Here is a 12,292-nt window from a genome sequence, read left to right on the forward strand (position 1 = left end):
ACTCAAGTTGAAACTGAAGAAAATTAGAACCAGTCCACAAGAGCCAAAGCACCACCTTGAGCATATCCCACCAGAATTTAGAGACCATCTCAAGGATAGATTTGATGTGTTGAACACTGATGACCGAAGACCAGGGGAGTTGTGGAATGACATCAAGGACATCCATAAAGAAAGCAAGATGTCATTAAAAAGACAAGAAAGAAAGAAAAGACCACAATGGATGTCAGAAGAGACTCTGAAACTTGCTCTTGAACATCTAGTAAGTAGCTAAAGCAAAAGGAAGAAATGATGAAGTACAAGAACTGAATAGAAGATTTAAAAGGACAACTTGAGAATACAGAGAATTATTATGACATGTGCAAAGACCTGGAGATAGAAAACCAAAAGGGAAGAACACACTTGGCATTTCTCAAGCTGAAAGAACTGAAGAATACATTCAAGCCTTGAGTTGCAATAGTGTGAAGGATTCCATGGGGAAAATATTAAATGATGCAGGTAGCATCAAAAGAAGATGGAAGCAATACATGGAGTCATTATACCAAAAAGAATTGGTTGACATTCAGCTATTTCAAGAGGTAGTATATGATCAGGAACCGGTGGTACTGAAGCAAAAAGTCCAAGCTGCACTGAAGGCATTGGCAAAAAACAAGGCTTCAAGAATTGATGGAATATTAATTGAGATGTTCTAACAGATGGATACAGTGCTGGAAGCGTTCACTCGTCTGTGCCAAGAAATGTGGATGGAAGACAGCTTCTTGGCCAACTGACTGGAAGAGATCCATGTTTATGCCTGTTACCAATAAATGTGATGCAACTGAATTCAGAAATTATCGAACAATATCATTCATATCACATACTAGTAAAATTTTGCTGAGGATCATTCAAAAGTGGCTGCAGCAGTATATCGACAGGGAACTGCCAGAAATTCAGGCTGTATTCAGAAGAGGACGTGGAACCAAGGATTTCGTTGCTGATGTCAGCTGGATCCTGGCTGGAAGCAGAATACCAGAAAGATGTTTACCTGTGTTTTATTGACTATGCAAAGGCATTCAACAGTGTGGATCATAACAAATTATGGATAGCATTGCAAAGAATGGGAATTCCTGAATACTTCACTGTGTTCATGAGGAACCCATACATAGATCAAGAGGCAGTTGTTCATGCAGAACAAGGGGTTACTGCATGGTTTAAAGCTAGGAAAGGTGTGTGTGGGGGTTGTCTTCTGTCATCATACCTATTCTGCCTGTACGCTGAACCAATAATCCGAGAAGCTGGACTGTATGAACAGGGAATCGAATTGGAGGAAGACTCATTAACAACCTGTGTTATGCAGATGACACAACCTTGCTTGCTGAAAATGAAGAAGACTTGAAGCACTTTCTGGTGAAGATCAAAGATCACAGCCTTCAGTATGGATTATACCTCAACACAAAGAAAAATCCTCGCGACTGGACCAGTAATCAACATCGTGATAAATGGAGAAAAGATTGAAGTTGTCAAGGATTTCATTTTAGTTGGATACACAATCAACAGCCATGGAAGCAGCAGTCAAGAAAACAAAAGACGCATTGTGTTGGGCGAATCTGCTGCAAAAGACCTCTTTAAAGTGTTGAAAAGCAAAGATGTCACCTTGAAGGCTGAGGTGGGCCTGACCCAAGCCATGGTATTTTCAGTTGCCTCATATGCCTGCGAAAGCTGGACAATGAATAAGGAAGACCAGCGAAGAATCGACACCTTTAAATTGTGGTGTTGGCAAAAAATATTGAATATACCATGGACTGCCAGAAGAACAAACAAATCTGTCTTGGAAGAAGTACAGCCAGAATGCCTCTTAGAAGACTACATCTTACATACTTTGGATGTGTTACCAGGATGGATCAGTCCCTGGAAAAGGTCATCATGCTTGGTAAAGTACAGGGTCGGTGAAAAAGAGGAAGACCCTCAACGAGGTGGATTGACACAGTGGCTGCAACAATGGGCTCAAGCATAACAACGATTGTGAGCATGGCGCAGGACTGGGCAGTGTTTCGTTCTGTAGTATGTAGGGTCACTATGAGTAGGAACTGACTTGACAGCACCTAACAACAACAGTGTGGCAGCTCTGGAGCCCTGGTGGCACTATGGTTAGGCGTTTGGCTGCTAACCAAAAGGTCTGGTTTTTGAGGAACTGCCAGACTGCTTTTCCCAATAGCTGTACCATTTCGCATTCCCACTAGCAGTGGATGAGGGTTCCATTTTCTTCACATCTCCAACACTTTTGTGGAGTTTTTTTTCTTTTAATCCTAGCCATCCTAGTGGGAATGAAACAGTGTCTTGGAATAGGAATATTTTGAAAAAATGTTCTCTTCTAATTCCTATAGAATCTATACTTGGCAAAGTTTCTTTATTGTTAAAGTGTAAGGGTTGTGCCATTTTGTATTTGCACCAGCAAATTATAAGAGTCCATTTCTCCACACCTTTGCCAACAGAGTGTATTTTTAAACTTTTGAATTTTTGCCAATTTTATTGGTGAGAAATGGTATCTTAATGTAGTTTTAATTTTCTTGGTAGTCTTTTAATTAATTTATTTTGATGATGCTCTAGTGAACTTCAAATATTCACTATTCTAATAACCAAACCCACTGCCGTCAAGTCGATTCCGACTCATAGTGACCCTATAGGACAGAGTAGAACCGCCCCATAGAGTTTCCAAGGAACACCTGGCAGATTCAAACTGCGGACCTCTTGGTTAGCAGCTGTAGCACTTAACCACTACACCACCAGGGTTTCCCACTATTCTAATATTCCAGGCTATTTCCATTTCCTTAAGCTGTCTGTCACTCCTCTCCCTTCACCTTTCTCCATTCCTGCACACACAGATTCTTCCAGTTTTATCCTTTTCACTTTGAAGATTTGGGTTAAAATTTGGTTATCCACACAAGCACCGGCATTTCTACCCGAACACCTATTCTTTTCTGTTTTTTTTTTTGTTTTCCCTAGTACCTGAGGAACAGGGGACCCTATTTATACTAGTCTCTTTGTTTTATACAGTCTTTTCTTGACTCTTACCTTGCTCCCATTTTATCTCCTCTCACTTTTACATTTGTTGGCTCCTCTTCTGCTTTTAGGTATGCTTAGTTTTGTTTAACATGAAAAACCTTTCCTTGAACACCTGAACTCAATGTTTGTTCCTTTTTCTGTACCTTTATTTATGTTACTTTACCTCATCTGCAATGTTCTTTCTTCTTTTCACCTTTGGGAATTTCATGGTGCTGACAGAAAGCTCTATCCTGAAACTGTTAAAATGCTTGTTTGAATCATAATATTTAGCCATTTCTGCTGTTTTACATAGTCTTAAATTCCCAGCTAGATTGTTTTTAACTTTCTATTATGGAAAATTTCAAACATACACAAACTATACAGAATAGTATCATGATCCCCCATCTTTCAGCCCCAGCAACTGTCACCCATAGCCTGTCTTTACCATCCATTTTCCCTGCCCAAATTCAAGAACATTGTATTTTTATTTGAATATACTTTATATATATGTGTATAACATAATCACAATACCACATCACACCTAAAAATAATTTACAGTGATTTCTTGGCATTTTCAAATACCCATTCATTATTCAGATGTCTCATTATGTCTTAATGTCATTTTTTTTAACACTTTGTTTGAATTTATTGAATGTCTTGTAAGTCATTCTTTTAACTCCCCTCCCTCCCTCCCTCCCTCCCTCCCTCCCTCCCTCCCTCCCTCCCTCCCTCCCTCCCTCCCTCCCTCCCTCCTTCCCTCCCTCCCTCCTTCCCTCCCTCCAGCTTTCTATTTATTTATTAAATAATCCAGGTGATTTGTCGTTAGTTACCTTCAGTCTGGATTTTGCCAATTGTATTCCCATAGTGTATTTATTATGTTCCACTTCTTTATGTTCTGTAAATTGACATTTGGTTCTAGAGGCTTGATCAAATTCAAATTAAAGTTTTTGGGTTATTTTTGTTTTGTTGTCAAGGCTACTTCTCTCAGGAGGCATGTGATGCCTGGCTGTCTGTCTTTATGGGATATTAGCAGCCATTGATGTTCAGTCCTTGATAGGTTCATTAGCTCACCTAGATTTTAAGCTCCTTAAAGGGAGGAACTAGATCTTATATTTCCATAGGGCCTCTTACAGCATTGAGATTATCTCTTGACTGATTTGTGAAAAGCAAGCATAACTTGATAGTACTGTAGATTTTGAGCAATCTGGATTGTTTTTAACCTTGGAAAGTTCTTGCTCTGAAATTATGAGTTGTGCTTACCCTGTTTCATTTTTCAATGCTTTCCTCTTTCAGATGTTTGAATCATGGAGTGTGATTTGAAGCTCATTAGCTATAAAGATGTATTTCCTAGTAGTTTTGATAATTTTATTAATCTTTTGATATTTGATAAATGATATAGTTCCTAAGTAATAGTTAAGGCTGTTTTGCCAATCTTTAATGTTTTTACGTATTATAGTTGTCAAAGATTTTTTTTTTCTTTTTCTCATAGAACATCCCTGATGTAGATGAAGAAGGCTATAGTATTAAACCAGAAGCAAATCAGAATGATATCCTTTCATAATGTGGGTATTCTTATGATTCGTGTTGGCATATAAGTAGACAGTTATAACAAAATAATCTTATTAGTTAGCTGAAGCCCCTTAAGTTTTAGTTAATTCTAATAAAATGACTTATTTTTCATTTGACGTATTTTTATTAATAAAAGTTAGTAGCTTTATTTCTGTTAAAGCTCATCTTATCTCTTAAAGGTTTTTATTCCTTTTTATAAATATGTAAAAAACTGGTTATGCTTTAAGTTCATTTAAAAATGAAATTCCTTAACTGATACTCACATACCAAAGAGAACCATTTCTACTCATCTAGTGACTCTGATTCTGAAGATGAAGAACCAAAGAAGTATCGGATAGAAATCAAACCTATGCATCCAAATAATTCACATCACACAATGGCTTCTTTGGATGAATTAAAAGTATCTATAGGGAACATAACGCTCTCCCCAGCAATATCTGTAAGTAGTAAAATGAGCAAGTTCGTACCCTTTATGTAGAAGCCTTCATTTATTTATTTGCCTCTTTATGCTGTATCAGGTTAATAGAAATAAGGAGATGTTTAGTGTATAATTTTTATATAGGAAAATGAATTTGTGAGTTTGGCTTAGTTTGGCTTGTTTTGAAAGTGTTTAACAAGCAAGCGAAAATCTGGAGAATTCATTATTGCTGCCATTTGTTGGCATTTTATAAATAGTGCCTTACTCCTCTGGCAGAATTTTGTGAACTGGCAGCGTAAATCTTTTCCTCATGAAATTTTAAAGTTTTTCTTCCATGTTTTGTGAACATTATGAAACAGGGAATTCTATAAAAGTGAATTTAAAGATTAAATTATATCTTTTTATCTTTTTGTATCAGTATAGCATTTCTTTTTCCAGCCTTCTCATAAAAGAAAAGGCAAAGATAAGAATTCTTAGTGATAGTGGCTAATTCCTCAATTCAGAAATACTACACTGCATAGCTTTTGAGGGAGGAAAAAAACTTACCATAATAAATTTTTCCATGGATGATGATATAGTCTAAATTCAGAAATGTTAAACTGTGAGATAAAAAGCGTTTCTTAGAATGAAAATCAGGTATCTCTATAGAGGATTATCATAACGATATTCAACCTTTTCTTGATAATATGTAGAGAATAAACTTAGTTTCATATCGTTGTTTAATTATATTTTTTTAAACAGTCTCTATGTATTTGTTTGGAAACAGTATTTTTCTCCCAATCATACACTTTAGAGTTTTTAATATTTAAACAGTTTTTTTCACCAAAAGCACAGATTTCTGGAGTAAGATTTTATTGTACCATTACTATTTAACATTAAGATTAATGTTGGATTATAACGAGAGTTGCTTAAGTTATGGTGTAGACATATGAAACAGGAAGTTGTGAAACCATTAAAAAATTATTGTGAAAGATCATAAGTAGTTTAAAAAAAGATATATAATAAAACACTAGAGGAATATGGAATAAATGTAAAACGTTTATCTCTGGGTAGTATGATCATGGATGATTCGAAATTTGTGCTCTTCTGACTTCGGAAATCTTGGTGGTACAGTGGTTAAGAGCTACAGCTGCTAACCAAAAGGTTGGCAGTTTGAATCCACCAGGCACTCCTTAGAAACCCTATAGGGCAGTTCTACTCTGTCCTGTAGGATTGCTATCAGTTGGAATCTACTCGATGGCAATGGGTACGGGTTCTGTCTTCTCTAATTTTTTTTTTTTTTAATGAAAACATATTAATTTCATGCTCAGAAAATGAATAAAATTAAAAAAAAAATTTAATAGTTAATATTGGATTTGAAAAGAGGATTTTTTTAGTATACTTTGTTGCCCAGTTTGCTTATTGCTCATCTAGCTTAAGTTTTTTTTTCCCCCCAGTATGTATATGTTTGAAGTTGTATATATTTGAGGTATGATTCAGAAGGGAATAGAAAAATTATTAGAGCAGGAAAATTCCATATTTTAAATTCTAAACTGAGCATTGTTTTTGTTTTTTCTTCCATGTACTACTAGAGACACAGCCCAGTAAGTATAAGACTTTATGTTTTTACCTGTCGACTTTTCAAAAATCTTTGTAATATTTGAACATTGGTTTTCAAAATATTTATGTTAAATTATTTAAGTTAGCAAGTCACGGTATCTTTTGTAGATGTGACTGTTTTAAAACACTGGATATTAAATTTACATATATGATTATTTCTTACTTTAAAACAAAAACTATTCAGTTATTCCTATGCATCTTTTTATGTAAGTATAGTAAAAACAACCTAAAAATTAGGTTCCTGGTATTAACGTATTTTTTACCAGAATTTATTGTCAAATTAAATTATTTGTTTAACAGCACTTAGTTTTTGAATTTCTGTTTTAGGTGCAGATGAATCGGAACTCATCTAGTAAGTTTGACATTTAAGTTGGTTGTTTTATGTCTATTGAATTTATTAGACAATTTGTTAATCTTTCAGTCTTTGTAGCTGTAGAAATAAATGGTCTTTTTCATTATGAATCTTAAAAGACAGACTAGAAGGATGCTTATTTAAAACAGAAGACAGTTATATTTTTTTATTGTATATTAATAGACATGCTTTAAACTTTATTATGTGAATCATGCATTAAAAATAACAAAGCTTGTTGGAAAAATAGGGTTGAGGCAGCTCACTTAAAACCTATGCAATTATGTAAATAGAACATTTAATAAAAGCTATAACATCAACCCTAATAATTCTAGCACAATTAAAAAGACTTCTTAAATTCATAAGTGCCAAAATTAAACAATTTTACCTTTAAAAAAGAAATGGTAAAAATATTTTGATGGTAGGGGATGTGAGGAACATGCAGATAAAAAGAGGCAGCTGAGTTATGGAGATGTGGACAAAATGCACAAAGATGGAGGAGAATAGCACAATTAGGACTCTAAGGCAGAACAAAGGGCCAAACTTAGCCAAAAGGAAGACTGTGGTGTGAATGGGCATTGTGTACAGTGTAGTGTTCCTTCATGGTTTGCTGCATTTACTCATATTGGTATACTTTGCATTTTTGTCAGCTATTTGGTGATGGGAAACAGTAAGATACAGAGAAAATTGCTTATGAGCCAACAAGACTTCCACATTACTGATACCATTCCCATTTACTAATTGCTTATGAAGTAATTCACTTTACATATGCAAAAGGTAGCAAAACATGAAGAGACAACCTACTGAATGGAAGAAAATATTTGGAACCGTATATTCGACAAGGTTATAATATACAGAATGTATAAAGAACTCCTACTCAACAGCAAAAACAAAAAATCACAGTTAAAAAATGGGCAAAGTACTTGAATAGACATTTCACCAAAGAAGATATACAAATGGCCAGAGAGCACATGAAAAGAGGCACAACGTCATTAGTCATTAAGGAAATGCAAATGAAAATCACAGTGAAATATCACTTCACCCCCCATTAGGATAGTTGTTATCAGAAAAATGGAAAGTAACAAATGTTGGGGAGGGTGTGGAGAAATTGGAACACTCATCCGTTGCTGGTGTTAATGTAAAATGGTGGAGCCACTGTGGAAAACTGGCAGTTCCTCAAAAATTTAAACATAGAATTAACATCCCCACCACCCCAGTGCCATCGAGTCGATTCTGACTCATAGACCCAGCAATTCCACTCCTAGGTATATACCCAAAAGACTTGAAAGCAAGAATTCGAAACAGATGCTTCTATGCTGATGTTCATTGCAGCATTATTCAAGTAGCCAAAAGGTGAAAACAGTCCAAGTGTCCATCACAGATGAATAGATAAACGAAATGTGGTCTGTATATACAATGGAATATTTTTCTGCTGTAAAGAGAAATGAAGTCTTGATACGTGCTACAACATGAATGAGTCTTAGAAACATTTTAAGTGAAATGTCAGGCACAAAAGGACAAATATTGTAGGATTCCATTTATATAAAATGTCTGGAATAGGCAAATGCATAGAGATCAAAGTTTATTAGTATTACCATGGGCTATGGGGAGGGGGAAATGGGGAATTATTGCTTAAGGGATACTGAATTTCTGTTAACAGTGATTAAAAAAAATTGAAAATGAATAGTGGTGATGGTTGCACACGGTGCATGTAATTAATGTCACTGAATTGTACATGTTAAAATGGTTGAAATGGCAAATGCTTTAATATATATATTTTACCACAAAATTTAAGAAAAAAGCAGCAAAACAAACTGCCTTATAAAGTGACTGTTGCTCTAGTTTGGTATAGAATTTTTAATTTTCCAAAAGAAGACCTCCTTTAGGAGTTTATAACTAATTTTGATAAATATAATAATCACTAGTAATATTCTTAGAATTTGAAAAATGTTTTCATAATTCATGTCAGTAAAAATTCTTGAGTCAAATTTATATAAATATTTAAACATTTCTTCTAAGTTTTAAAGTTTATAACCTGTTTTCTCTCTTCTGAACAACTTTATTTTAATGAATATTATAGTTTAGTTGACTTAAGTAATTTCTTACCAAAGATGTTAGAAGAAATCAAGATTTAGCAGAAATTCAGCCATTATTTCAATATTCTTAAGCACGATAGAAAACTTGTTAAAAGCTTACTTTGCTTTTCTTCACAGTTGTCTATATTAGCAATTCCAAAAATTTTTATGTGTATTGTTTCTTTTTATATTAAAATATCTTATTACTCAAATTATGAATTTTTTTCATAATATAATTTCTTAACTAGGTGAAGAGTTAACAAAATCAAAGCTACCTGCTCCATCCAATGAGTAAGTTCCATGTTAAATTTTAAATATCCTCCTTTTGTCCGGTTTTCTAGAGTGTTTCTATTACCTCTGCAGTTTCAGTTCCAGTAGAGTATTGCTAATCATTCCCTTTGCTAAGCAGTGAAATGCCACAGTAGAGTTTTTTGGTGTTTTAAATTATTTCTCACTTGACAATATTTCTTTTTACACTAATTTTTAAAAATCCATTCAACTGTAATTGACCTTAATATCCTAACTGCTTCTAAATAAATGATGATATCCCAAGTTCATACATGTCTGTTTCAACTGGTTATTCTCGTGGAAATTTTCTCCTTTTTTGCTTCAACTTTAGCTGTGACCTTGTAAAATGGACTGTGTATGTCATGAGTGTTCAAAATGAGAAAGTGTCTCAATTAAGTGGAAAAAGGAGAGGGCTAGAAGGCATGTTACCAGCTTTTCTTAAAAAGAAAATATTTAAGCCAGTGTTGCGTGGGCCCTTTTTCACATCTTTATGTATCAGTAAGAATAATGATACCTTTGAGTTAATTTTTTTTTTTTAAGCATGAGTGAAAGTAGGTTTAATTAAATAGATAGTTTAAGATTATTTGATAGTTTTGAAGCTAGTACTAATTGAGGACACTGTTGGTATTCATTTGATTAATCATTTTTAAAGATAAGTTATTTAATGTTTAAAAACTTAGTTTTTAGGAATCATTTATGCAATTGTAATGTTATATTTTATTGTACAAAGTGTAGTATGCTTCCTCAAAGCATGTCCAGATCCTAGGTATGTGTTTATGGATCATTGTAACATTTTCATTATAGTGGGTCTGTGATTTAAGATTTCTTAAAATATTTGTTTTTAAGTAATGGAAGTTGGATACGTTAATTTATCTAAACCACCGTTTTGTACTTTAAAAGTAGTAAAAAAAAATACATCTTTTACCATTTTTCTTCATCTTTGAAAATAAGTGTAGCCTTATAAAAACTTCTACCCAGTTTTACATCATTTAAGAAATGTTCTATCCAAGACTGGGTGCCAGGCTGTGAAATCAGCCAACCTGAGACTGTTGTAGTTGTGTGTCTTTGAGGAGCTCTTTTTTTTTTTTTTTTTAAGGCTCTGTGCTGCTGTTCTTCATTGAAAAGCTGAAATCATTACTCCTATTCTGACATTCCCTTAGATTATTAGAATATAACAAGGTGTGATCAGTGAGGATTAGTCTTCCTGATTCTCCGCTACCAATTTCTATAATGTTATTGTAGATTTGGCTTGTAGCACTTAATATTGGTTTATTAAATCTGTTAAGTTTCTTCATACGCCACTAGAAGAGTATCCATCTTTTTAATCATGTTTATTGAGCTGTTTTAATTCCTCCTGTGGAATAAAGGTAAGTGACTAGATTTTGAACTAATAAAATATTCTTTTGTTAAAATTCTTATTTTTTAAATGTTGTGATAGGAAAGGGAACAGTGATTTACTTGCTTGGGACCCGCTGTTTTTACCATCTCTTGATTCATCATCTTCAGCTTCACTAACTTCATCATCGTCAGGTAAATATATATGTGTGTGTTTGTATATATAGATATATTTTTCGTTGTTGTTTTTAACTGAGGAATACAATAGTTAATTAAAAATGTTTTTCAATTTTGGAATTGCTAATAGTCCGCCAGGCGCTCCTTGGAAACTCTTATCGGGCAGTTCTACTCTGTCCTATACGGTCGCTATGAGTCAGAATTGACTCGATGGCAGTGGGTTTTTTTAATAGTTATTCACCACTTATATGTTGTACTTAACAATCAAAATTTTATTAACTTGTCTGATGGTATTACCTTATAGACCCTATGGTTTAAACAGTAAACATTTATCAAACACCAGGGTTTTTTTTTTCATTTATGTATTTATTTCTAAGCATCATTCCATACCAATATCTACATTTTTTTTTTCATTGTAGAGAATTCAACTGCCTAGATGTGCATTAATGTACCCAGTTCTTTCCTGATGGACATTCAAGTTGTATCTAATTTTTTAATATCATGAACACTCATGGAGATTATAAATTTTTTACTTATGTCTTATCTGTATACTAATTTATCAGTATAAAATTGATGGGTCACAGAATATGTCCATTGATACTGTTGCTAAACTGTTTTCCAGAAAGGCTTTAGTGCTTTCTAAGCAATGTATGAAAGAACTTGGTGGTTTTTAGTTGCTTTGGCAAGAATGTATTAGCTAACTTTCTCTTTTCTTCAAAATATAAAATTCACCATTAACCAAAAATCAAAGCAGACATCAAAATGCATGTTTAATAAAGCCCCTGCTTCTTCAGAACAAGAAAATAAAATATCTTTAAACTGATCTTTAACAACCTTCTCTTCTGTGGAGTTTCAGAATTGCCATACGGTATTTGGGGTTATGGAACTGTTAAAATTGTGGCGGGGGTTGGGGGGCAGGAATTATATCTCTTGAGTTCCTACTGTGTTACTCTGCTAGGAACTGTATACATTCTATTTAATTTTATCTCATTGACAGCTGCATGACATCCTTAATTATTGTCTCCATTTTATAAATGAATACTCCGACGTTCAGAGAGGATAAATAACTTCTCCAAGATCATATAGCTAGGCAATGATGGAGCCAATACTCTCATTTGAATTTTGCTAATTCTAAGATTTTTGTTCTATATGCATTACATCCTGGCAGATTAACAAAAAATAAGCCATGTTGAAACATTTTACTGTTAATAATAAAATAAATACTAATATTTAATAGACTCTTTAGAGACTAAAATATTTTAAAATAAATTGTAAATGGACTACAGGCAACTTTAACCCTAAATAATTTGAAATTTTGAAGGGAGGGCAATCTGTACTTAATACTTGAAAACAGCAAGAAACAGGTCAGTAGATAGTTGAACATTTTCTGAAGTGACAGTATAGCTTTCTCAGTGGGCATTTGTTACTATTTAGTTTTATAAAGGGGGAAGTGGTGGTTCAGTA

General features: G+C 33.8%; 1 protein-coding gene across 1 annotated transcript in view; it reads left to right on the forward strand.

Moving 5' to 3' along the window:
* Positions 1-12,292, forward strand: part of FCHO2 (FCH and mu domain containing endocytic adaptor 2) — a 148,351-nt gene that overhangs the window by 96,746 nt on the left and 39,313 nt on the right. Inside the window, exons 12-17 of the mRNA XM_049865445.1 lie at positions 4,508-4,565; positions 4,851-5,026; positions 6,577-6,588; positions 6,932-6,956; positions 9,277-9,319; positions 10,755-10,846. Coding sequence (XP_049721402.1) covers positions 4,508-4,565; positions 4,851-5,026; positions 6,577-6,588; positions 6,932-6,956; positions 9,277-9,319; positions 10,755-10,846 — 406 coding nt within the window. The remainder of the gene's footprint in view (positions 1-4,507; positions 4,566-4,850; positions 5,027-6,576; positions 6,589-6,931; positions 6,957-9,276; positions 9,320-10,754; positions 10,847-12,292) is intronic.

This window comes from Elephas maximus, chromosome 2 (genome assembly GCF_024166365.1).
Source record: "Elephas maximus indicus isolate mEleMax1 chromosome 2, mEleMax1 primary haplotype, whole genome shotgun sequence".
Classification (NCBI taxonomy): Eukaryota; Metazoa; Chordata; class Mammalia; order Proboscidea; family Elephantidae; genus Elephas; species Elephas maximus.